General features: G+C 44.9%; 1 protein-coding gene across 3 annotated transcripts; it reads left to right on the forward strand.

The window, feature by feature from the left end:
• The first annotated feature begins 576 nt into the window (after positions 1 to 576).
• Positions 577 to 22,448, forward strand: zer1 (zyg-11 related cell cycle regulator). 3 transcript variants are annotated; one of them, XM_011493212.2, is made up of 17 exons: positions 577 to 794; positions 5,213 to 5,335; positions 7,690 to 7,896; positions 7,972 to 8,122; positions 9,883 to 10,340; positions 10,616 to 10,789; positions 10,876 to 10,990; positions 11,151 to 11,297; positions 11,363 to 11,536; positions 11,660 to 11,875; positions 13,489 to 13,530; positions 13,643 to 13,762; positions 15,092 to 15,207; positions 16,160 to 16,348; positions 18,415 to 18,512; positions 18,636 to 18,738; positions 20,532 to 22,448. In XM_011493212.2, exons 3-17 carry the CDS (start codon positions 7,730 to 7,732, stop codon positions 20,617 to 20,619), a joined length of 2,358 nt encoding a protein of 785 aa, XP_011491514.1. In that variant the 5' UTR covers positions 577 to 794; positions 5,213 to 5,335; positions 7,690 to 7,729; the 3' UTR covers positions 20,620 to 22,448. The 3 variants fall into 3 exon arrangements, with proteins under 3 accessions (XP_011491514.1, XP_004084932.1, XP_020555967.1); XM_004084884.4 differs by lacking the exon at positions 5,213 to 5,335; XM_020700308.2 differs by lacking the exons at positions 577 to 794; positions 5,213 to 5,335 and adding an exon at positions 801 to 1,290.
• Positions 22,449 to 23,310: the final 862 nt, after the last annotated feature.

Here is a 23,310-nt window from a genome sequence, read left to right on the forward strand (position 1 = left end):
TGGTTTGGGGCGCTGATTATCAGGACAACTGATCCGTGTTGAGAAAAGGATGAACACATTGCCAGTGCAACAAAGGAGTGGCCAGTCTCTGCACCTCAGTTCCACAGAAGATCTGTGTTGTCGAGTGACAGCCCCAAAAGACCACAGCCTTTCAGAAGATCTGCATTTTTTTTACATTGTGTCTCTCACAATTGAACCTTACCGATGATGAATGTTACAAACATTTGACATCTTTTTAAGTGGAAGAGCTGGAAGACTTTGATTGACAAATCAAATTTACATTTGTTTTTGACTCCATTTTTTTCTAGCCTGACTGTACAACATCAAAAATAGTAGAAGAAAAGTTAGCATTATTGTGTCTGTTCCTTTGTCTTCTTCAATGGCAGACTTATGTTTTCTGACCAACACTGAGGAGATCCAGGATGACCACATGATTTTTGTGAGTCCGAGTTTAGACAGCAAAGATTTTGAGAGCAAAACGGTGCTAAAAAATATTTTATAAGTAATTTGAGCAGAAATGTTAGTGATCTTCAAAACGAACTTTATTTCAATGAAGATTTTGCAATTTTCTAGTTTTATTTGATAAAATTTACACACATGATGTGTCTAATCCAGAAGGAATAGAAAGAGGGAGGGGGTCAGGTGGAGGGTCAAAAGTGGGAGGGGCTGAGCGGGGTTAGTGGGCGGAGCCTGTTTGTTGACATCAGGTGAAATCGAAAATCAGATGAGTGGCGGCGGGCGATAATCGTTTTTTTGTGTGGCCATCATCGGGACTCGGCCTCGGGACAGGTGAGGTAAGTCACCCGCTGAAGAGCCGCTGAGCGCCGGCGTCTGACTGAACAGAGAGAGCCGGACTCCGCCGGGGAAAGTCACCGCTAGCATGATGGAGCTAACCCGACAGTCAGTGAGGTGACCGGTGACAGCCTCTCGGGAGTTCGGTTAGTCGGGACGACCATCGCAGCTCATTTGGGTTGAGGTCCGGACCAGGTTCTAGCTCGGTCCCGTAGCGCGGCCGGTCGGTTCGGGGTTTCCGGCGGCCAACTGTCGCAAATGTGTGAGAAACCACATTCATGGTGCAGCTAGCTAGCTTGCCATCGGAATATCGGCTCCCCAGCTTCTGTTTGGGCCGTTCGTTAGCCAAAAAAGTACCACAACCAGACGAGAAATGGGCCGGGCCGGGTCACCGAACCACTTGCCTGGCTCCAGTTTACCATTTGTTTCCAACTTTTCAAGAAGTTCTCGCTACGTTGCTAATGCTGTTGGCTAGCCGGGCAGCTAACAGGAGCAAAGGTGAGCAGAATCCGTTCAGGTCTTCGGAGGTGGGTCCGTGTCTGCATGAAGGCCGTGGGTCTGTTTCTGTGGGGGAGAAAAACACCGGAATGTCCACGCAGTTTCAGAAATGAAACCGGAAATTTCTTTCATCAATGCTGAAAAATACCCCGTCCACGCGCGTCAGGTAAACATGTAAACAGCCCTGCTCTCGTCTTTAGTGGTCTCACCTGTCCTGCTGACCCGGCGGGTCAGATCCGACTTCCAGATCCATCCTCAGTCAATGAATCCCACCTGGGGTTCGTGTTTGCATTCATTGTTTCAAGTGTTTTCAGGTCAGCCTCACCTGTAGCAGGAAGCAAACACAACTTTAACAATTTAATTCATTTATCATCTAAACACTGCAGGTTTTTATCCAGAGTCTCTAATATTGCTATTGATGGAAGTTTAGTCATTTACATGATTTATTTTTCTGTAATATGCTGTAGTTTTCTGCCCTACATGATCACACTGAACTGTTCAGGTCTCTAATAAATTGTGTGGATTTATTTATCTTTATATTTTTTTTAAATAATGGCTGTAAATAAATAAATAATATTTTTTTTTCAGTCAGAAAACTCATTTAAATGCAGCTCCTCATTTTTGAAGTTTCTGTTTTACCAACAAGCTGGAAGCAAATTCCTTCCTCTGTTTGTTCTGAAATGTACATTTCTGATCCGTTTAGAATCTTTGGGTTACTTCTACCAGGAAACCATTTTAACTAGTTAAATGGTAACGCACCAATTCTAATCACATGTCACAGAATGATATTTCTGTTATAAGGAGCTGGTTGCTGGTTCAGAACCAGGTTTGGTCCCTGTTGGGTGACATCAGGGAGGCGGTGGAAACTTCTGCAGAATGCGGGTCGTGTTTGTGGTGACAGCACAAAGGTGTGCGTTTAAAGTCAACACCAGATGAGTTCTTTATAAATCAGTTTACTTCTCTGACTAGAGAGAATTGAACATATAGTTGCTGAACAGCTCTACTGGTTTTAATTGTAGAACTCTTTTTAAAAAAAAATAACCAGAAAGCAAAGAAGGGTGACGTCAGGAGATTTGAAAGTCAACAGTAGGGCAGCACGATAAGACGAAAACTGCAGATATTAGTGATCAATGTTTCTAACTTGTGAAATATGAACAAATAGCATCATTTCCAGTCAACATGCCTTAAATTATACTACAAATGAAACTAGTCTACATGGGCGGCGAGCATCTAACATCAAAGGGCTTCATCCAATTGGTCCAAATGGATTTATTTGATTTTCTAAATACTTCAAGCCTCCATAAGATTGTTTTGGCACATTTAAAGTAACCATTTATTACTACGTTTGTTGTCTTTTGCGGTATGCATATTGCACAGCTCGATATCGCGTTAACGATAAATTTGCGATGTATTGTGCAGGTCTAGTCAACGGTGACATTTTTGCCATAAAGGAGGAGCTTCAATGAAAACACAAATGAACGAATAGATTTAGTTTTTAGTGTTTTTAACATGTTTTTGTAGCATTTTCCTCATTTGGAGGACATTCGTTCATTCATCATCTAATCCGTTTGTCCCTTTCGGGGTCACGGGGTTGCTGGAGCCTATCCTGGCCACTAGCGGGCGAAGGCGGGACATCCTGGACAGGGCGCCAGTCTGTTGCAGGGCCACGGTCGCACACTCGCATTCACACCTATGGACAATTTAGAGTAACCATGTAACCGATGAAGGATGCTTTTGGAGGACACGTATAAAGAAAATCAAGATTAAAACTGCATTTCTGAGTACGCCTTCATACAGATTAGTGTGGATCCGGAGCAGACGAATAAATGCCACTAGAAAAAGGTCTATTTTGTGATGCCAGAAATACGCCGCTCAAGCGAGAAACTCCCTGCTCTGCTTCATTCTGATGGAACTGTGTATGATCAGGAAAATGCCTCAAGAACAATCTTAAAATCACCAAGAGCGTGAATGGATCCACTTGCAGACAAATAGATCCATGAGCATCTTTGTTTTCCTGGTCTGAGCTGGAATCTGGATCAGAACTGGATGGCTGGATAGCTCTGATACTGATCACCATTTTAGTTTCACTGATAATTTTAGGTTGGGGGTGTGAGGGGCTGTAAGCTAGCGTGAGAGCATGTAAACAAAAGGACGATGGTATATCAGCGTAGGCTGACTCTGTGCCAGTAGTCCCGCCCACAACTCGGAGGTGAATTTCTAATGAACTCCTGCCGCTCTGCAGAAACTTTGTCCTAGAAAACGACAGTTTGGCCTAAAAACGACATCATTATCATTAAAATACCACCGGGAAGGCTTGAAAATGGATCAAAAGATGACTGGAGTGGGACTTCAAACAGGACCTGCAGTCAGACCAGTTATGAAGGGGAGAGTTTTTACTCTTTGGAGACGCCGTGGACCGAGTTCAAGTCTGTCTCCTGAGTGACAGGAGCGTCACACCGTCCCGTCATGTTTGGGTCGTGCAGACTGAGGAGGAAGTCTTTTGATCAGGAGTTGATTTTATTGATCGGTTCAACATTCTTATTTGTGAAATAGTTTAAAAATGTGTAGACATTGCTAGAACTTAATGGGATTTGAGCAGAAATTTTAAAAATAATTATTTGTTCTTTAGAGGAAAATAGATCCGGTCCTTTCATAACTAGATTTGAATTTGGTGAATCACAGCGGTGGACTTGGAGCAGGTTGTGCAAAAGCCTCAGAAGGAAGTTGTTGGATGCGATCATCTGCAGAGACGTTCACCTGAACGGTGGCTGTGGGGAGTGTTTGTTTTGGAGACAGGTGTTGTTCCTGCCACACACACCGAAAGTGAAACCTTCACAGCGGAGACTCGCTTCTGAACTTGTGCATCATTTGAGCTGACTCAGCACTGCATTGTTCATTATTTCCTCTTAAGTTCACAGCTTTTCGATTTTGCAGGGTAATGTGGAATAAATATGCACTTAAAGTAATGTTTTGCTACAAAGACCATCCAGATATTTTATTTTCTGCTATTTGGCACCTAAAAACCCCATTTCACGTCTTTTTTTTAATCGCATCTTTTCTTATTATAGCTATTATGGCATTTGGTATTCCTGTTGTTTCAAATTATGCCCTTTTTAAGTTAAAGACTCACTCTGATCATATTTTGATCTGTTGTAAAAAACCTTCCCAGTGTTCTTTTAATTATGATTTAGCAAAAAAAAAAAACGTGTCGCTTCCTAGGACATAGTTTCTGCAGAGCAGCAGCAGTTTAACCCCTCCCCTCTCTCCTTCCCTGTTGGTGCGATTTCTCCGTTTGTGTTTTCTACGTCATTAATACGATTTTTCAAACAGGATTTATTTCGTCTGCTCCTGATTTACAACGATTTGAATAAAGAAATACTCAGAAATGCAGTGTGCAGCTCAATTTTCTTTATATATGATCAGGAAAATGCCACAAGAGCACGTTAGAATCCCCAAGAGCGTAAATTTCATTGGAGAGAATTTAATGTCGTCGCTGGCGTTGTTGGTCCATCAGCTGCAGGACGTTGGTGCTGAGCTCAGCCTCCACCTCTCAACCATTGTCCCATCCTCTAAGGAGCATTACCGAGCTGCAGGTTTGACCAATGACATGGACCGGTTACGACCACATGTTGTGGCTTTGATGGTTCCCGTCTGAATGATCAGATCTTTGGATGAGGAGTTTTAAAGCTTTAAAATGCTGCAGACATGGCACACGGGCTGGAATGGGCACCTCTGAGAGTCCGGAATCTGCTTGGTTCCCTGCTGTTCTAGCAGAAACGTCTCTGCCGCTCTCACCTTAGTAGCATGAATCTGCTCTCACACTCCTCTAATTCTTTTTCCTAAACTGCTTTTCTCTAGCAGCACAACACAAGAGGCCTGTAACCCCTCACAGGCTCTAATGCTGTGGTGCGTCCCGTGGCAGGTCTGGTCCTGGTCTGATCCAGAGGGTTAGGGTTTCCTCTGATGGTCCTCTTGGTCTGGCATTTGTCCTTCCTGCTCATTCCAGCCGAATCTACAGGAGTATCCTGGAGAGCAGAATACTTTAGTACAGGGGTCACCAACCTTTTTGAGACCGAGGGCTATTTTATTCGCAGTAAGTGGTATGAAGGGCGCCACTAAAAACCTCCTAGCCCCCCCCCCCCCCCCCCCCCCCCCCCCCCCCAAAAAAAAAAAAAAACACAATTTGAGGACTTCCTTTTGTGTGCCCTATTTTTATTTGCTCATTTTACACACAAAAACATGCATGAATTTTTTAGACTCGTATTACAGGAGGGTCAAAGTCAGTTGCAGAGGGGGCCTAAATCCAAAACAGTCTTTAAGTTGCAGCCACACAAGATAAATATTTATTGAACACACTAAAGCTAAACTTTTAAACCTTTAAAAACGTTAACTTAATTTTAACTTTTTAAACATAAATGTGAATAAAAACAGACAGGAATATTAATCCAGAATAATAAATATATTCTGTCAAATTATGCAAATATGAACAAACAAAGCCAGGATATAATAATAATTAGAAATAATAAATCAAATTATTCCGTTTTCTTTGCTCTTTTGTCATTTTCTTAGAGCTCAACTCCTGACATCATTTTTTAGCAATAAGTTCATTTCTGCTTGGTGTGTGATGATCTGTGTGTGCCTCTGGTCCTGTGTGTGTGTTTTTGGTCCTGTGTGTGTCTTTGTGAAATGTATCAGAGGGATTTGATTATTTAAAAAACCTGTTATTGTGAAAATCATGTTTAGGTCTCATAAAACATTAAAAACTAAATCATAGAGCTCATCACTGGGATTACTCCAAAAATATTTGGCATTTTTCTAATTTTGTGCAACACCAACATTAAAAATCCTCCAAAATCCTCAATACTTTCATAAACAAATTATTTATTGTTTATTCATGGTCTGAAAAAATGCAGCTGTTTTCCAGCCTGCATTACCTGCTGTCTTTATTTATAAGTAACTATCACCAACTAAACAACCGTAAAAATAAATTTATATGGAAAATACAGACAAGTATTGAAAATGTCCGCAATAATTAGTAAAGAATGACATTATTAAAATGAGCTGAGTCATAAGCTACCCCATGATCCAGGTGTAGCGCAATGGTCTCCATGCGACGTTTCACCTCGCAAGCTGCGCCCACTACCCCTCCCCTTCTCCTCCTCACACACACACACGCGCCTTTTTCTCAAAGGCGGGAACGCCGATTCGTAAGTTTCAGGCCGTTCCATACTCTGCCATATATTTCACAATAGCAGAACTAAAGTGCATCAATTACCAATAGCAAGCACTGAATCACTACCCTCTAATATCCAGGCCGGTATCGTTGCGGTCAAGTCTTGATTCACTATCTTCTTACTTAGAAGCAGCTCCACTGGACATGTCTGAATCAGCTACCTGTGCCTCATGCAAAGCACAACCCCCGTTTGTCAAAAATGACACTCACATAAGTTAGCGGACAATCATATCTGTCTGTTTATTTTGAACACCCCCACCACCAGCCAAACAGCATTAACCTCAATTCTGCTCACAGCTCCCTCACTTATGGTGAGCAATTTAACACACCAAGATTCCCCACTTCCCATGAGTCAAGCTGAAGGCGGGGCTAACCCCCAGATCACCACAATATATTGATTTGCTATATGAGCAGTGCTATTTTTGGAGCATTCCCGTTAAATTATATTTAGCCTTCCAATCATTTTTTTACATTCTCGCTTTAACTGGGACAGTGATCTTTGTGTCTTTTGTGGAAATGATCTAGAAACGGTGAAATGGTTGTCTTTTCTTCGAATGTTTGCATGTAAAAAAGTTTTGGTCTTCTTTTCATAATTGGCTTAAAGCCAAAGATATCATCATTAACCCTTTAAATTGGAATATAATTAAAAATGGATTACAATTAATTGACAAAAATCTGGACTTTCTGATTAATGTACTGATTGTAATTTCAAAGCATTTTATTCATACTTGTAAATTCTTAAAGGTAAAACCTCACATTAATGGATGTCTCAACCTAATCACTAAATCTTTACATTACATGAATCACAGGAACGCCCAGATATTGTGTAATTTATTTGATCTATTTAAACTTTTATAATAGACCCTTACTTTATTATTTTTTAAGTTATATTTGTTTTTTTTTGTCTACCTTTATCTCAGAATTGATATTGTTGTCATTGATAGACATGCCGTGGTTGTTTGTTGAATATTTGCTTCAATTCAAAAAAAAAAAAAATTGGGGTGCATTCCCTGCGGGCGCCACAAGGGGTGCGCCCGCGAGCACAGGGTTGGTGACCCCTGCTTTAGTAAGACCTGAGACTGAGGAAATACTTTAATTTCTGTTCCAAAGTTTCTCATGCTCTGAACATTTTGTCCTCGTTTTTTTTTTTTTTCCGGTCCTCAAAGGTGTCCCCTTTGCTGCCGGGTTTGAGCCGGGGAGGACAACATGGCGACCAAAGCGGGTGACAACCCCGACAGCCTCATGACCCTGACCACAGTATTCTGCCTCCGGAACCTCAGGAGGACCATGTGCTACCAGGGACCCCTGAACAAGCTGTGTCTGCGCTCCGACATCTTCCTCCCGAGCGAAATCTGCGACAAGCTGGTCAACACGTACGTGCCCGCTCACACGCTCGACTCTGAGCGCCTGCGCAGGTTCCACACTGAGCGTGATCCCGCCCTCTACAGGTACATGGAGCTGGTCCACACAGACAGCAACTTTGAACCCGAGGAGAGCTTCTTCCAGCTCTTCTCTGACCCACGGAGCACCAGACTGACCCGAGTGCAGCTGAGGGAGGACTTTGTGCGGGACCGAGACCTGGAGGCCATACGCAAGCAGGTCAGAGTCTGCAGGGGCGGTTTGTCAGGAAAACATCTGTGATAGCTCACCTGCTTCAGTGCAGCACAGGTGAGCTGCCGCCGGGTCAGTCCTGCGGCCGGACAGGTTCTGAACCATGTGGTTTGCATCATGCTGTTATGAAATACTTTTTTCTGCTTCATCGTTGTCTTGACAACACATGCTGTCAACCTCTCCTTTAAAGAATGGGTAAGGAAAAAAATAACTGTCGGTAAGGCTGTGCTAGAGCTGTCAATCAAGAGGCCACACCTTCATCTAAGTGCAGCGTGAAACACGGCCAGTTATTTTTGTTTTTGAAGGAGCTTCTAACTGGAAGTCTTACGTCTGCCTTGGTGTCAACAGGATATTTCTTTACAGCTGATATGGTGAGGTCACAAGTTGTTCACAGTCATCTGCTGAAAGGAGTAAAACAGCATCAAGGTCAAACATCTACATGAAAAAACCAAAGCATGTCTTGCTTGGAGAACCCTAATCCACCAGCTGGGGGCCTTTAGCTGTGGGACGTGCTTTCATGTAGAGCAGGGATGTCAAAGTCAAATACACTGAGGGCCAAAAAAACAAATTGGCTATAAGCCGAGGGCCGGACTGTTTCGATGTTTATTAAAACATATTGAAATGGTTGCACGTAGCTTATTGAACCAAGACCTAACATAGTGTATCATTTAACGATTAAATGAATAATCGGGAAATCATTTTTCAGCAGGCACACAGACAAGAACAAACTGCCTTCAAAGAAAAATCATATGTCCTGTATATTAAATGAATAAAGTAATGTTTTCTTATGGCTCCGTCAATAAGTTGAAGATAAAAAACATTTTCAACAGGCAAACAGCAAAAAAGAAATTTTCTTTCAAAAACAAAATATGTTCCTTATATCAAGATAAATGCATAAATGAAACTGCATGCAATATAAATATTATAAATATTATGCTGCTCTTCTATCCTACCAATTACTGCTTCAAATAGTAAAATGAGAAAATATAGAATAAATCAAATCAGTTGTATTCTTTCTCATGGCTCTTAACTGAAATTTCCCCTGAGTCCATTAACTGAAAAATAAATATAAATAAATAAAATAAAATAAAATGCAAAAATATATGGCACACAGATAAAACAATACGTCCTTCAAAGAAAAATCCCATTCTTGTAGAAACAAATTTAAAAATTTAACTGAATTAAAAACTAAATATACGTTAATGCTCTGTGATGCTCACTTGTCTGAGGATGGGCCTGTACTTGGTGATGCCCCTTTTTTTGTACAAGTTCAATGTTCGGGGTAAGGCTCTGAGCTGAGGTAATCCTCAGGATTGAGTGAAGGTGCTGATCAGTAAGACGGCTCCTGTGTGATGTTTCGTTTAGCTTCATCAAAGAGAACAGTCGTTCACACAGGTATGTGCTGCCAAACATAGAGAGCGTCTGAGCAGATTGGATGCGCAGCTCGGCCATTGTGTCGGGGATGAATGATGAAGCCGAGGTCCGCTTGCTGCGCTGCAGTGAGTTCGCGGGTTACCGTTGCATTATGGGAAACGTAGTATTGGTGCGTGCAAAACACCAGCGGGCGGCTACAGCCTGCGGGCCGGTTCTAATACTAATCAAATATCATCCCGGGGGCCATAGATATCTCATTCGCGGGCCGGATTCTGCCCGCGGGCCTTGACTTTGACATATGTGATGTAGAGTGTATATGACGCAGGAACCCCCCACCCCACCCCCCAGTTGAATAACTGCTGGTGTTTCTGCAGGACTTGATCGAGCTCCACCTCACCTACTGCAACGGGCTTTCCTCCCGCAGCCTGAAGACGCTGGCCTGCTTCAGGGACACCCTGGTCTCTCTGTGTCTGTTCGGCTGCAGCAACATCTTCTACAAGAAGGGGGGGGCTCCGCTCGCCTGCAACGAAAGCACCGAGGACGAGGAGGAGGAGGAGAGCCCCGCCTCCAGGCAGGCCTTAGAAACGGACTTCAGCTTCCAGGGCTTCAACCGCCTCCGGCTGCTGAACCTGGGGGGTCTCCCGGACGAGGTGGACGCCGAGGCGCTGCTCAGACCCCTCAGGTGCGTCACCTCCCTGGACCTGTCCAACGTGCACCTGCTGGGAACGGCCTTCCTGGCGCAGTGGAAGGACAGACTGGCGTCTCTGGTTTTGTACAACGTCGACCTGTCTGAGGAGCTGATTGGCACAGTGCTGGAGCTGGTTCATCTCAGGTGAGGGGGCGGAGCCTGTCCACTGTTAAAAGTTGGGACCTTTTTTCCAACAGACGTTGGAAATGATATAAACTGATGAGGCGCCTGCTGTGCTGTTTCCAATGAAAACGGAGCAGAGAAGATTTGTGCAGCTTCTAACACGTTTGCAGTTTTTTCTTCAGTCTAATCGTGTTTCTGTGATTCAGATTGTCTGTTTGTTGCCGCTTTGACGTGACCTGTGCAGGTGAAACGACTCTAGCGTTCTCAGGTGGAGTGATGCTCTCTGGTTTCCTCAGGCATCTGGACATCTCACAGGAGAGCATGAGGGTCACCAAGTTCAAGATGACCAGGAAGATCCTGACGGCCATCGTGCAGCGTCTGCCCCACCTGGTTTCTCTGGACATCTCGGGCCACATCATGCTGGACAACTGCGCCGTCCCGCACTTTGAGGAAGCGATGGGGCGTCCCAGGTGGCTGTCCTGCCGTGGGGTGGGGGGATAAAAGGTCAGTGACCTCTAGGTGACAGTCGGAGCTGAGCCTTGTCTCAATCTTGCAGCACTGAACCGTGCAAGAGCAGCATCTACCCCTTCAGGGAGCTGAAGAGGCCTCTGCAGTTTCTGGGCCTGTACGACACCACGCTTTGCAACGTGACGCACATCCCCGCCTACAAGGTACAGATCCACGCCGTGAACGCCGCAGCGGTTTCCTTTTTGATTAAAGATAGATTTTTATCATTTAGAGCAGTGTGTGTCACAAACAGGTTGCTTTTTTACAGCACTGAAGTATTTTCATTAGATCTGATGAGAAATCGCCTTTTCTGCTCCTCCTCAGGTGACCGGGTCTAAAAATGAGGAGCAGGTTCTGAACGCCATCGAGGCGTACACAGAGTTTCGGCCTGAGCTGGCCCACAGAGCCATCAACCAGCTGTTCGACATCGCCAGGATCCAGCACTGCAACCAGCTGCTGCGCGCCCTGCAGGTAAGGCCTCAGGGGGGTGGAGTTTCTGTTGTGGCGGCGCTCTGATGGCTCTGTGTCCGTCTCAGCTCGTGATTGGAGCTCTGAAGTGCCACAAATACGACAAAAGCATTCAGGTGACGGGCAGCGCGGCTCTCTTCTACCTGACTAACACCGAGTACCGCAGCGACCAGAGCGTGCTGCTCCGCCGAGAGGTGATCCAGGTGGTTCTGAACGGGATGGAGCAGTACCAGGAGGTCACAGTGAGTCAGGCTGCACCAATCATTCCATAGACTTCAAGCTGAACTGATCCTCCCTGGCAGCTGGTTCGGTGGTGGTAGTGCTGCAGCACCAAAAATACTAACTATAACAACCCCCACCCCTAGGTCCAGAGGAACTGCTGCCTGACTCTGTGTAACTTCAGCATCCCAGAGGAGCTGGAGTTTCAGTACCGGCGTGTCAACCAGCTGCTGCTGAAGATCCTGGAGCCGGCCCGGCAGGACGAGTCCATCCAGAGGATTGCCGTACACCTGTGCAACGCTCTGGTCTGCCAGGTGGACAACCATCACAAGGAGGCCGTGGGCAAGATGGGATTTGTCAAGGTAACGCCCACAAATACAGCGGGGCAAAAAAGTATTCAGTCAGCCTCCAATGGTGCAAGTTCTCCCACTTCAAAAGATGAGAGAGGCCTGTCGTTTTCATCAGAGGTAAACCTCAACTATGAGAGACAAAATGAGGAAAAACATCCAGAAAATCCCATTGTCTGATTTTTTAAAGAGTTCATTTGTAAATGATGGTGGAAAATAAGCATTTGTTCATCTACAAACGAGCAGGATTTGTGGCTCTCACAGACCTGTAACTTCTTCTGTAGAGGATCCTCTGTCCTCCACTGGTTACCTGGATTAATGGCTCCTGCTTGAACTGGTTAACTATAGAAAAGACACCAGTCCACAACCTCAAACTACCACAGTCCAAACTCCACTATGGAGACCAAAGAGCTGTCTAAGGACACCAGAAACCAAATTGCTGACCTGCACCAGGCTGGGAGACTGAACCTGCAACAGGTAAGCAGCTTGGTGTGAAGAAATCACCTGTGGGAGCAAATATTAGGTTATGGGAGACGTACAAGACCACTGAGAATCTCCCTCCATCTGGGGCTCCCTGAAAGATCTCACCCTGTGGGGTCAAAATGATCACAAGAACGGTGAACAAAAACATCCCAGAACCCCACGGGGGACCTAGTGAATGACCTGCAGAGAGCTGAGACCAAAGTAACATAGGCTACCATCAGGAACACACTACACCGCCAGGGACTCAAACCCTGCAGGGCCAGACGTGTCCCCCTGCTAAAGCCAGTACATGTGCAGACCCGTCTAAAGTCTGCTAGAGAGCAGATGATCCACAAGAGGGTTGGGAGAATGTCCTATAGTTAGATGAAACCACAATAAACCTTTTTTACTCGTCATGTTTGGAGGAGAAAGAATGCTGAGTCGCATCCAAAGAACACCAGACCTACTGTAAAGCATGGAGGTGGAAGCATCATGCTTTGGGGCTGTTATTCAGCAAAGGGACCAGGACGACTGATCCGTGTAAAGGAAAAGAATGAATGGAGCTGTGTATGATCAGGTTTTGAGTGAAAACCTTTCTCCATCAGCACTGAAGATGAAACCTGGCTGGGTCTTTTAGCATGACAACCATCCCAAACACACGTTGCCCGGGTAACGAAGGAGTGGCTTAATAAGAAGCATTTTCCTGGTCCAGGTCCTAGCCAGTCTCTAGATCTCAGCCCCATAAAAAAAACCTTTGAATGGAGTTGAAAGTCTGTGTTTCCCTGCAACAGTCCCAAAACATCACTGCTGGAGATCTGCAGGGAGGAATGGACCAAAATACCAGCAACAGTTTGTGAAGACTCACAAAAAATGTTTGACTGCTGTCATTGCCAACAAAGGGTATATAACAAAGTAATGTTGAACTTTTGTTATCGATCAAATATTTATTTTTCCAAATTTATTTTTATAAAATAAAATTTATATCATTAAAATTTTGTTTAATTTTGTTACAAAGAAATTCTTTAAAAAATCAGACCATGTGACATTCCGATCATAGATGATTGGGTTATGGTTCACTTCTTAAACCTTATAAATGTTTGCTGCCACAGATACTTTGGTGATGCTTTGGTTTCCTGTTGAACTGAAAATGTGTGTCTTGATTTCAGACGATGCTGAACTTGATTCAGAAGAAGCTGCTGGACAGAATGGTGAGTCTGAACCTTCATGACTGACAGCATGTCATTGTCAGCTAGGGGGCCGGCCTCCTGCTCTCCTGCCTGTCCTGCATTTGTGAGGCCTGAAGAAACTGTTTGCTTACAGTGTGATCAGGTGATGGAGTTTTCCTGGAGCGCTTTGTGGAACATCACCGATGAGACGCCGGACAACTGTCAGATGTTCCTCAACTGTCGCGGCATGACTCTCTTCCTGGATTGTCTGAAGGTGAGCCCACTCTGCTTTGTGGAAGTGTCCACCACAGGATGCTGTAGGTAGAGGCGGAGGTAAATATACAAAATTATCATCCTTCCATTTTTTAAAATGACAGTTTTCTGTACATGGAACCGTTCTTGGTCCTTCTCTCCGCTGCTAATGCACCTTTTTTGGCTTAACCTTATGAAAGATGCTGCAGCGGAATATTTGTTGATAGATGATCATTCAGAAAAGGTGCAGCATGAATGACGAGTGAGATATATGGGGCTGCGGGCAGACGGGGGGCTGCGGGCAGACGGGGCCTGCGGGCAGACGGGGGCTGTCATCATCTTCTGTTAAAAAAATGATGCTTGTTTATATATTACTGCTTTCAATGTTTGCGTTTTCTTTCATGCTGTGTATAAGAAAAAAGAAAAAAACAGGCTTTAAATAACAAACATCCTTTATTTAGCTTTTATTTTATTTTATTTTAATTGTATTATTTATATTATTTAGCTTTCTTTACATCCAATCCGTTCCATAAATCCAGGCCACAAGTTGATTAGCACATTTTCTTTTTGAAGTATGAGTGCTCTGCTTTTTGTTCAGCTGTTTTCTTAAATTGTAACTCTCATCTCTGTCCTTGAACATTTGCTGTAAGTTTATTTTGGTATCAAGTTATTTTTGGCTTTAAACATGCTGTGTGCTGTTTTAAGTTTCACTACTTCCCAAAAATTCAATAAACCAACTTTAAAAATAGTGCGTTTGTGTGTGTCCCATAATCTACACCATAAACTGTTCCAATAGTCTTTTTTGGTAAGACATACAAACACTATAGATTTGCTTTATAAGTATTTCCCCAAACTTCTACACTGTATTGTAAATATGGTAGTATTATGGATGAATATATTTGTAGATGTGCTTTGTGAGTGACTGTATGACACGTTTTTCCCAACACTGATACGCTTTTACCAATTTTGGCTCTGACTTGCTTTATATGTGGCTTCCAGATTATTTTGTTGTCCATAATTACTACTAAAACTCAATTTCAGTCACTCTTTCCAGAACATGCTTTTCATTAGAAACATTTATTTCTAAATCTGCAGGAATATGGCGATTTCCAAAAAATCATGAATTTATTTTGTTAACATTGAGTGAAAGTTTATTTTGTCGAATCATTTTGAAATCACATACAGAGGAGGGGATCTATATGTTTACTATATGTTTACTATATGTGTTTAATGTAAATCATATATCTATATTAGTTCAGTGCGTGACTTTCAGGTGATTAAACGCTGCAGTGTGAGAAATCCTTCTAGAAGTGTGACCGTCTCTTCTCTGTGCATCGTCTCCTTCCTGCAGGAGTTTCCAGACAAGCAGGAGCTTCATCGCAACATGCTGGGGCTGCTGGGAAACGTGGCGGAGGTCAAGGCTCTGCGGCCACAGCTGCTCACGCCGCAGTTCATCTCTGTCTTTAGGTAAAGGCTGGCAGCAGGGGGCGCTCTCTGCTTCTGCACAAACACTGCTCAAGCACTGCACAAGCACTGCTGTTTACACGGTCTAACTAACATACACATTTAGTATTTACATGTAGTATGACTACAGTAGTATTACTTAGGAGTAATGGGAATCTCAGTACAACCAGAAGTAATCACAGTCACTACACAGACAGGATCAGAAACGCAGACTGAATCAGAAACGCAAATGGGATGGGAAAAACAGGTGGAATCTGGAAATGCGGGGGAAATCAGAAACCCAGACGGGATCGGAAACGCAAACGGGATCAGAAAAATGGGTGGGATCTCGAAACGCAGACGGGATCGGAAACGCAGACGGGATCGGAAAAATGGGGAGGATCTGGAACCCTCTTGTTATAGAGAGCTCTCTACTTCCGCTTTCTCTCCCGCTAGCTTACAGCCCCTCAGAACCCTAACCTAGTATTACTGTTAGCGAGCAAAATCTGAGCTATTCAGCCGTACGGTGCTGATCCAGATTTTCCAGGAAAACAAAGTCGCCTGCAAGCGGATGCATGAAACCAGGGGTTGACATTTGACATTTTGGCTAAAGATGTCCTGTATCCATTTTAGGTCAATGAATCAGGTCGAATCGAATCAGCAACCACAAATTATAAAAATGAATCGAATTGTTAAAGTGAAACTTTATACCCTCTTCTCAGAATGGATCAGAGCAGGGAGTTTTTTATCTCACCCAACATATTTCCTGTGTTACAAATAAGCTTTTTTCTAAACTCCATTTTTATCGTCTGCTCCTGTTTTACAACACTTTGAACAAACACTCAGAAATGCCATTTTAAGCTTAACTTTCTTTATATTTGTCCTCATCTACAGAAAAAATGCTACAAAAACATGTTAAAAACACCATCTTGGTTGTTGGGTTTTCCTAAAGTAACTCCTCGTCTCTCCGTTGCAGCAACCTGCTGGACAGCAAGGCTGACGGGATCGAGGTGTCGTACAACGCGTGCGGTGTCCTGTCACACATCATGTTCGACGGCCCTGAGGTTTGGGCCATGCAGGAGCCGCGCCGGGAGCTGGTCATGGACAAGATGTGGGAGGCCATCCGGAGCTGGGACGTCAGCTCACGCCGCAACATCAACTACAGGTGTGATCAGAGTCGCCTCTCATCAGAAGTGTCAGGGGGTCAGAGGTCAGCTCTGGTTTGCGGTGGCTTCAATCCATCATCTCTAACAACCGATTCAGTCCAGCTGAACCGAGACCAGAACTGCCCTCAAAACAGTTCTGACCAATCAGAGACCTGCAATCCTGACTACTCAGGAGGTGCTGTAACAGACGGTAGCTAACATCTGAAGACTAATCTGATCCGTCAGCGTTTCTTACACCGTTGCTTCACAAACCGCATCTAGAAACCAGAACCTTCCAGAGATTTTGAATTTTCTAAAATATTTCTAACTGGAATTATTCTCAGCCGAGAACAAAATCTGCAGACATTTTAGATGTGTTCTCGCGCCCGTCTACTTGAGGTTTTAGTGCCTCTGAAAGGGCTGGGTTGATAAAATTGATTAATCGATCTGAATAGATCCAAACGTAATAAATCAATAATCAATCCATAAAATAGAGATCAATCTGTCATGCCTTTCCGGTGATCTGACAGATGAAGGCAGTAAAGCCAAAGTCTGCTAGCTTGATGCTAACGTATAATGGAATTTCTCATAGGACGGCTAATGATAACACAATAAATGAACAGCTTTATATACTCACAGGCAGATTCCTTTAAATAAACTTTTTTTTAAAAACCATTTGTGGTCTAAAGCGCAGCTTTTTGCTCAAATCTTCTGGATTAAAGTCTAACGCTATAGAGACCAAACACGGGTTTCTTAATTATCTGCACATTTTTGTTGGAGCTTCTCCGTATGTGTAGCATGTGAACTGTATGAGATTAATATGAATATCTGTTACAGTATTGTATTTCTGTACAAATATTTCTAAATGTGTAAAATGTATACATTTAAAATGTAATCAAATCGAGCGGATGGAAAGAATTGATCCAGGCTCTGGTTAAATCCAATCGATTCTAGAAATTATTGGTGATACCTAGCCCTGATCTCTGACATAGTTTCATAACCATTTAGATTTGAAACCCTTAAAAGTATATTTAGTCGGTAAAAACAAGTCTTCAGCATGCAGTTGCTCCCTTTTTTGACAAACCCGATGTCACCAGCTGCAAATGCTGGCTCCACGCTCCTCCCAAAAGGGCTATATAGGCTACGCTAGCCTGTTACCATTGTCCAAGATACGACAAGAGCGACGCCATACTGCAAAGGGCGGGAAACGATGAGACACGGCTTAGCAGATACAGTAGAATGACCATAAAATGTTTCATTTTGGTCCAATTTTAATAAGAAAAAAAAAACTCAGATCTTCAGGAAAATAAGAAAAGGGTCAAATAAGTCATGGTATTCATGTTTTTGTACAAGAAACAACAGATGGAGGACATTTCAAACTTTTCTATAAATGAATGTTCATAGGGCGGCAGTGGCTCAGGCGATTGAGCGGGTCGTCCAATGATCGAAGGGTCGGCGGTTCGATCCCCACTCCCCTCAGTCAACTGTTGTTGTGTCCTTGGGCAAGACACTTCACCCTCCCTGCCTCCAGTGTGGCTCCACTGGTGTGTGACTGTGTATAAATGTAAGGTGATGGTCAGAGGCGTGCTGGCATCCACGCCTCTGTCAGTCTGCCCCAGGGCAGCTGTGGCTACATCAGTAGTTACCATCACCTAGAATGAATGAGGAGGGAATGAATACTGGACACACTGTAAGCGCTTTGAGCGTCTGGAAAAGTGTAGATAAATCCAATCCATGAAGTGTTATTGTATAGAAAACGCAATGCAAACCGGAGGGAATCCTGGTTAGTTTCATGCTAGCAATGAAAAATAGGCGTTTTGCTTTTAGCATTTCTATCACGTCGCATCCGTTTTTAATGTTGAAAGTACATTTGTAAGTCATGATTTAATAACTGTTTTGAAACCAGTTCAGCTCCATTTCCAGCCCTTTGAACATCAGCTGTCCATCAAGGTTTGCTGAGCTGCAGCCCCCCCACTCCTACTCTGAGACCCCCTCCCTGTAAAAATGTCCTGGACACGTTGCAGGATGAAAGGCTAGCTGGGGGAGCAAAGAGGCTGCTGTCCTGACGCTTCGGTCTGTCCCTCAGGTCGTTCGAGCCCATCCTGCGCCTGCTGCCACAGAGCATCTCCCCCGTCAGCCAGCACTGGGCCACGTGGGCGCTCTTCAACCTGGTGTCCGTTTACCGTGAGTGGGCTTGGTGTTGCTCTGCTTTCCTGCTCCCGTCCTGTGCTTGTTTCCCAACAATGACGATGAGTGTCTTCGTTATTTTCATTCAGAACTGATTCAAATCTGTCACTTTTCTTGCAGCCAGCAAATACTGTCCGCTGCTCATAAAGGAGGGGGGCATAACTCTGCTGGAGAAGGTCCTGGAGCTGGAAAGTTCTCATCCAGAGACCAAGGACATGGCCGGGTGAGGCCGACACCTGTAGTAACAGTGGATAATGTGGGTTAAAGTGAGTAGAGGCTGTCAGAACAAGAAGGAAGTTCTCTGGTCAGGATGGTCCACCAACCGTCAGACTCCTTCAGCTTTCAGAGAAGGAGAACCGTAACTGTTGGAGGTCGAGTACCAGCATAAACCCCGATTTAACATCGATTTAACCAAATTAAAGCTAAATTTATTTATCCATTTTATTAAAGGGCCTATATCATGCAAAATCAACTTTTTGAGCTTTTAAGTGTGGTATGATGTTAAAAAGGAGATTTATGATGATCTATATCAGTGGTTTTCAACCGCTGTGCCGCAGCACACTAGTGTGCCGTGGGAGATGGTCAGGTGTGTCGTGGGAAATTGCCCTCATTCACTGATCTAAAAACATTTTCCATCTTCAGGATATCAGCTCTTTGTTCATCCAAACAGGTCCTGATAAAACACTGAGTAGTTAGAAATAAGATCATAAAATACTTTTTTCTTTGTGTGTATTTGATTCTATTAAAGACATTTTGATAAGAATGACGGTACCACGATTTAGTCGTAGCTTCAGCCGTTTTCAGAAAAGTCCCGCCCCTTTAACTGTCTCCACCAATCATTCTTGGAGGCTTAATCACATGTCATCAGTCTGACCAATCAGAAGTGGTTAAAGTCTTCACTTCCTTGTTCTGATTCTGCTCATAAAGTTTCTCTGTTCCAACAAAAATACCAGCTAAAGCTCGTCTTTAGCGGTGTAGCTTTCCACAGAATCTGGTATCAGACCGTGGAACAAGTGAACAAAACAATGAAGCTCAGAGACGCGAGTCGGTCTGCCCTTTTGTGGCAGTTTTCACACTACATCTCCCATAATGCATAAATCTTCTAACTTAACTTTTATTACATCTTCTAGAAAAAAACAGCTGCAGCTTCCAGCTTTTTCTGCCACAATTATCACAAAAATGCATGTGAGACTGCGGAGGGGCTGTAGATCAATACAGAATATAGAGTTTCTCCTTTTTTTTTTCATTTTTGGATGCTGGTGTGCCGCAGGATTTTTGTCAAGGATAAAGTGTGCCGTGGCTCAAAAAGGTTGAAAAACTCTGATCTATATGGATATAGTTGACTCTGAAAGGCTTCAGAGAAGCGCAATAGAGGCCCTTTAAACTGCAGAAGCCAAACATCCTTAATTCACCTTTGTGACTTCTGTCTGTTCCTAAAAATCTGAGTTGAGCGCTGATTTAGCCCCCGTGCAGTAGGTGGCAGTGTAGGCACTTACCACAGAACCCCGCTTTAATCCAGCTCTGCGAGGTTCATCGCAGCCGAGCACAGAGGGCAGCGATCGCGGCAGCCAGAGGGACCTTCAGCGCCTCTCCCCAGCTCTCCTTCATCACTCCTCATCTTTCATGTCTCGGCTAATATGGAGTTCTCTAGTCAGGAAGATGGATGATGGATTTGTCAGCCATGAATCGGCTGTTCTGTGGTTGGTCAGAGATGTAAAGGGGCGGGGCAGTGTGCAGAAGGACCAATGGACAGTGAGCACACAGATGAAACGGCTGTAAACATCACATGAGGAGGAGGAGGAGGTTGAAATGTTCAATAACTTTAATGGTGATGAAGAAAACATCTGTATCTTTCTCACTGCTGTTTCCCACAATGCAGTGTGAGCAGGACACCTAATCCTTTTGATCTTTCAAACAATATTTGGATATATTTCTTTTTGATGTGTGCACGTGGCCGTGCACGTGTCTGCCTGTGCGCTGACCTGACCTCGGCGCTCCCGTTTCTCTCATTTCCAGGAAAGTCATGGAACACTGTGAAAGTTTCCACGAAGACCCCATGGAGACCAGCAACGGACAGGAGGTCAACTACGGACACAGAGGCTGACCTGCAGGCGGCGCCGTTCTACCGCGTCTCCAGCCAACCCCCTCCCTCCCCCCACCAACCTCGATGGTCCTGCATCTGCGGCCCTCCTCTTCCTCCCCACTTGTGTAGAGCAGAGGCATTTCTGACCTTCATCTGTCACTTCAGCTGTGGGCTTTGTGTCGGGGGGGGGCGGGCTGCTGCTGTGTGTGTGTGGGGGGGTGCAGTTTTGGATTAACTCTTATCTCAGTGTGATTGTGTGTGTCTATGCGTGCACGTGTGTCTGTCAGGGACCTTTGGACAGATTTGGCCCCCCCAGAAACAAAGGGAGGGGTCAGCCTCGTGCACTCCCACACGTGCACACGCCTGCCGGTGCAGCAGGTGTTTGTAATTACCTGTCCCATCCTTTTACTGTTTTATAAACTGTGAACTGTGCGGCTCCTGCGCGCTCTGTCCTCCAGCGGCAGTCCGGAGGGGCTCTGATCCGGACCAGCGCCGGCGCTGCTCCGGCGGCAGATCGGACTCCTCGCATGCAGACGTTCTCCGTCCTTCAGCTCGGCTGTGGGCGACGCCCACTTTAACGCAGCGCTCGGACACGCCGACAGGCCCTGACTTTGCCGATCCTCCGCTGTCAGTTTGGCGGCTCAGAGGGCGGAACCTTCCAGGTTCCCCTCAAACGTGCACAGAGGGACGACAACTGTGTCGGTGAGCAGCACCAACCGGTCCCGCTCGCTAAAATCCAGCCGGTCTGTGCTCTGAAGCTGAGTTCGGAGTGGAGAAACTGTTCCACACTTGTCCATCGTGTCCAGTGGGTTGGAGCCGGGGACCGGCGTCTGTTGGTTCGGCGATTCCAGGACTGGACTCCGATCTGAGACGACGCCCTTAAACTGGTTTGAACTTCTGAGGAGTCGGGACGAGTCCGAGCAGAGACGGCGTCTCGGGCGACCTTCACATTGGACTATTTATTGAGGTTGAGGTTTGTGGTTCAGTGAAGGTGGGCCCTCGTCTTCATCGTTCTGAGGCCGGCAGACTCACGTTTCTGCGTGCGGATGCTCAGTGAGCCGGAACCCCTCCCAACCCATTCAAACGAGTTCAAAGTCTTTCAGTTTCTCGCGGCTACAGAACAACACAAGCTTCCAGCATCAGAGCTTCAAGACTGAGCCCTGAACAAACGAGCTGAAGGGGAGGCGGAGCAATGAAGACTAGCCCGCCCCCTCCAAACCAAAGAAGATCCGGTCACAGAGGCAGGCCGCTGCTCAGATTGTGGTTGCAGACCTTCAATCTGGACCTTCCTGCTGATGAAGCAGGTCAGCTGTTGGACCCGGCGGCCTCAGGTGTGAGTGCTATCATGGTTTTTGTCTTCATTTAGGGTCCAGGTCAGCTGGCTCCGTTTTTCCCGCTGACCTGACCTTTTGGTTCTGGTCTTCGGTTTCTCTCTGTGGGTTCTGCTGCAGGTCCGCTCGTGTTCTGGTGGGGGGGTGTTTCCAGCCGTGGGTGGGGGGAGATCTTGAGTCAGACCGGCCCAGCTGGACGTTGCAGGTCTTGGACTGGTCCACTCTGAGGTCAGAGGAGGACGGACGTGACGAGATCAGCAAACATCTGTGCAGACGTTCAGAAGTCAAGATGTTTGTGTTGAAACCTGGAAAAGCAGGAGACTGCCGGCACCGCCGCTCCACCTCAGCCGCTCTTTTTATATTCCTTCAGCTCTCAGTTTGGCTCTTCATGCTGCTGATCCGTTCAACTCGATGGGGAAGAACTTTGAATCCCACCATTGAGAAGCTCCAGTTTTTGTTCTCAGTACGTCAGTGACATAAATGTAAAAGAGAATAAGCAATAAACCCAGAGAAGCCAGAGTCCATGTTTGTGTTTCCACGGGTAAAAGTGGTCAGACTCCATCCAGCCTCACCTGCAGAGACGAGCTGCAAACAAACGCAGACATCCAGGGAGCAGAAAGTCTCACAGCTCCAAACATGGACCTTCTCAGGACCAACTCCTAAATTCATTTCCGCTTCCTGAAGGCCATTTAATTAGAAGAAGGAAAAAAAGGATTCTAACGAATAAGGAATGGATGAGGCACGATGTCAGGATTTAACTCTTTTTTAACAAAAAACAGAATGTTGTCATCATGTGTGTTTGCATTAATGTGGTTGGTGTGAGAACAGCTGAAGCCCCCTGGATCAAGCATTTACATTTGAATGAAACTTATTTTGATACTGAAGGATTTGGAGGCAAATCGGTGGATGTTGTAGAAAAGAATGAATGTGGATCCTCACCTCTTGTCGAACAGCCAATAAGATGGTTTCTGGAGGAAGTAGGAAGATTCTTTTCTCAACAAGAGTAGGAGGACGTACAAATGTTCAATAATTCAATAGAAATCATTCATAGTGTTTGCTGAGGCAAAGCATCAACATTGTGTTGATTCCCATGATGCTTAGAGCTCCAGACAGCTGGAGCATCAGTAGATCTATGATTCTTGTCCAGGGGAGGAGAACATTTTAATAACCGTGGCATTCTGGAGTCGTCATTAGTGGGGAGCTTCAGTTGTTGGGTTTAATCCACTTGTTTTCTGAAAACATGGAAGAAGATTCTCATGGAGTCCATCCAGCTTTAACTCGGTGTCCTCAAACCTGGTGTTTGGTGAAAGCTGGGCAGGAAGGATGGAAACCTTTGACCTCTGGCTGTTTCCTTCAACATCATGAAAAGGTCCAGAGAACA

Source organism: Oryzias latipes, chromosome 12, assembly GCF_002234675.1.
Source record: "Oryzias latipes chromosome 12, ASM223467v1".
NCBI classification, from domain to species: Eukaryota; Metazoa; Chordata; class Actinopteri; order Beloniformes; family Adrianichthyidae; genus Oryzias; species Oryzias latipes.

Excerpts from the sequence above, each read along its gene's own strand:
- zer1 (XM_011493212.2), top strand. The coding sequence starts at position 7,730 with ATGGCGACCAAAGCGGGTGACAACCCCGACAGCCTCATGACCCTGACC. Across the intron at positions 13,531-13,642 it reads AGAAGCTGCTGGACAGAATG|TGTGATCAGGTGATGGAGTT; the intron begins GTGAGTCTGAAC and ends GTTTGCTTACAG. Across the intron at positions 13,763-15,091 it reads TCTTCCTGGATTGTCTGAAG|GAGTTTCCAGACAAGCAGGA; the intron begins GTGAGCCCACTC and ends TCCTTCCTGCAG.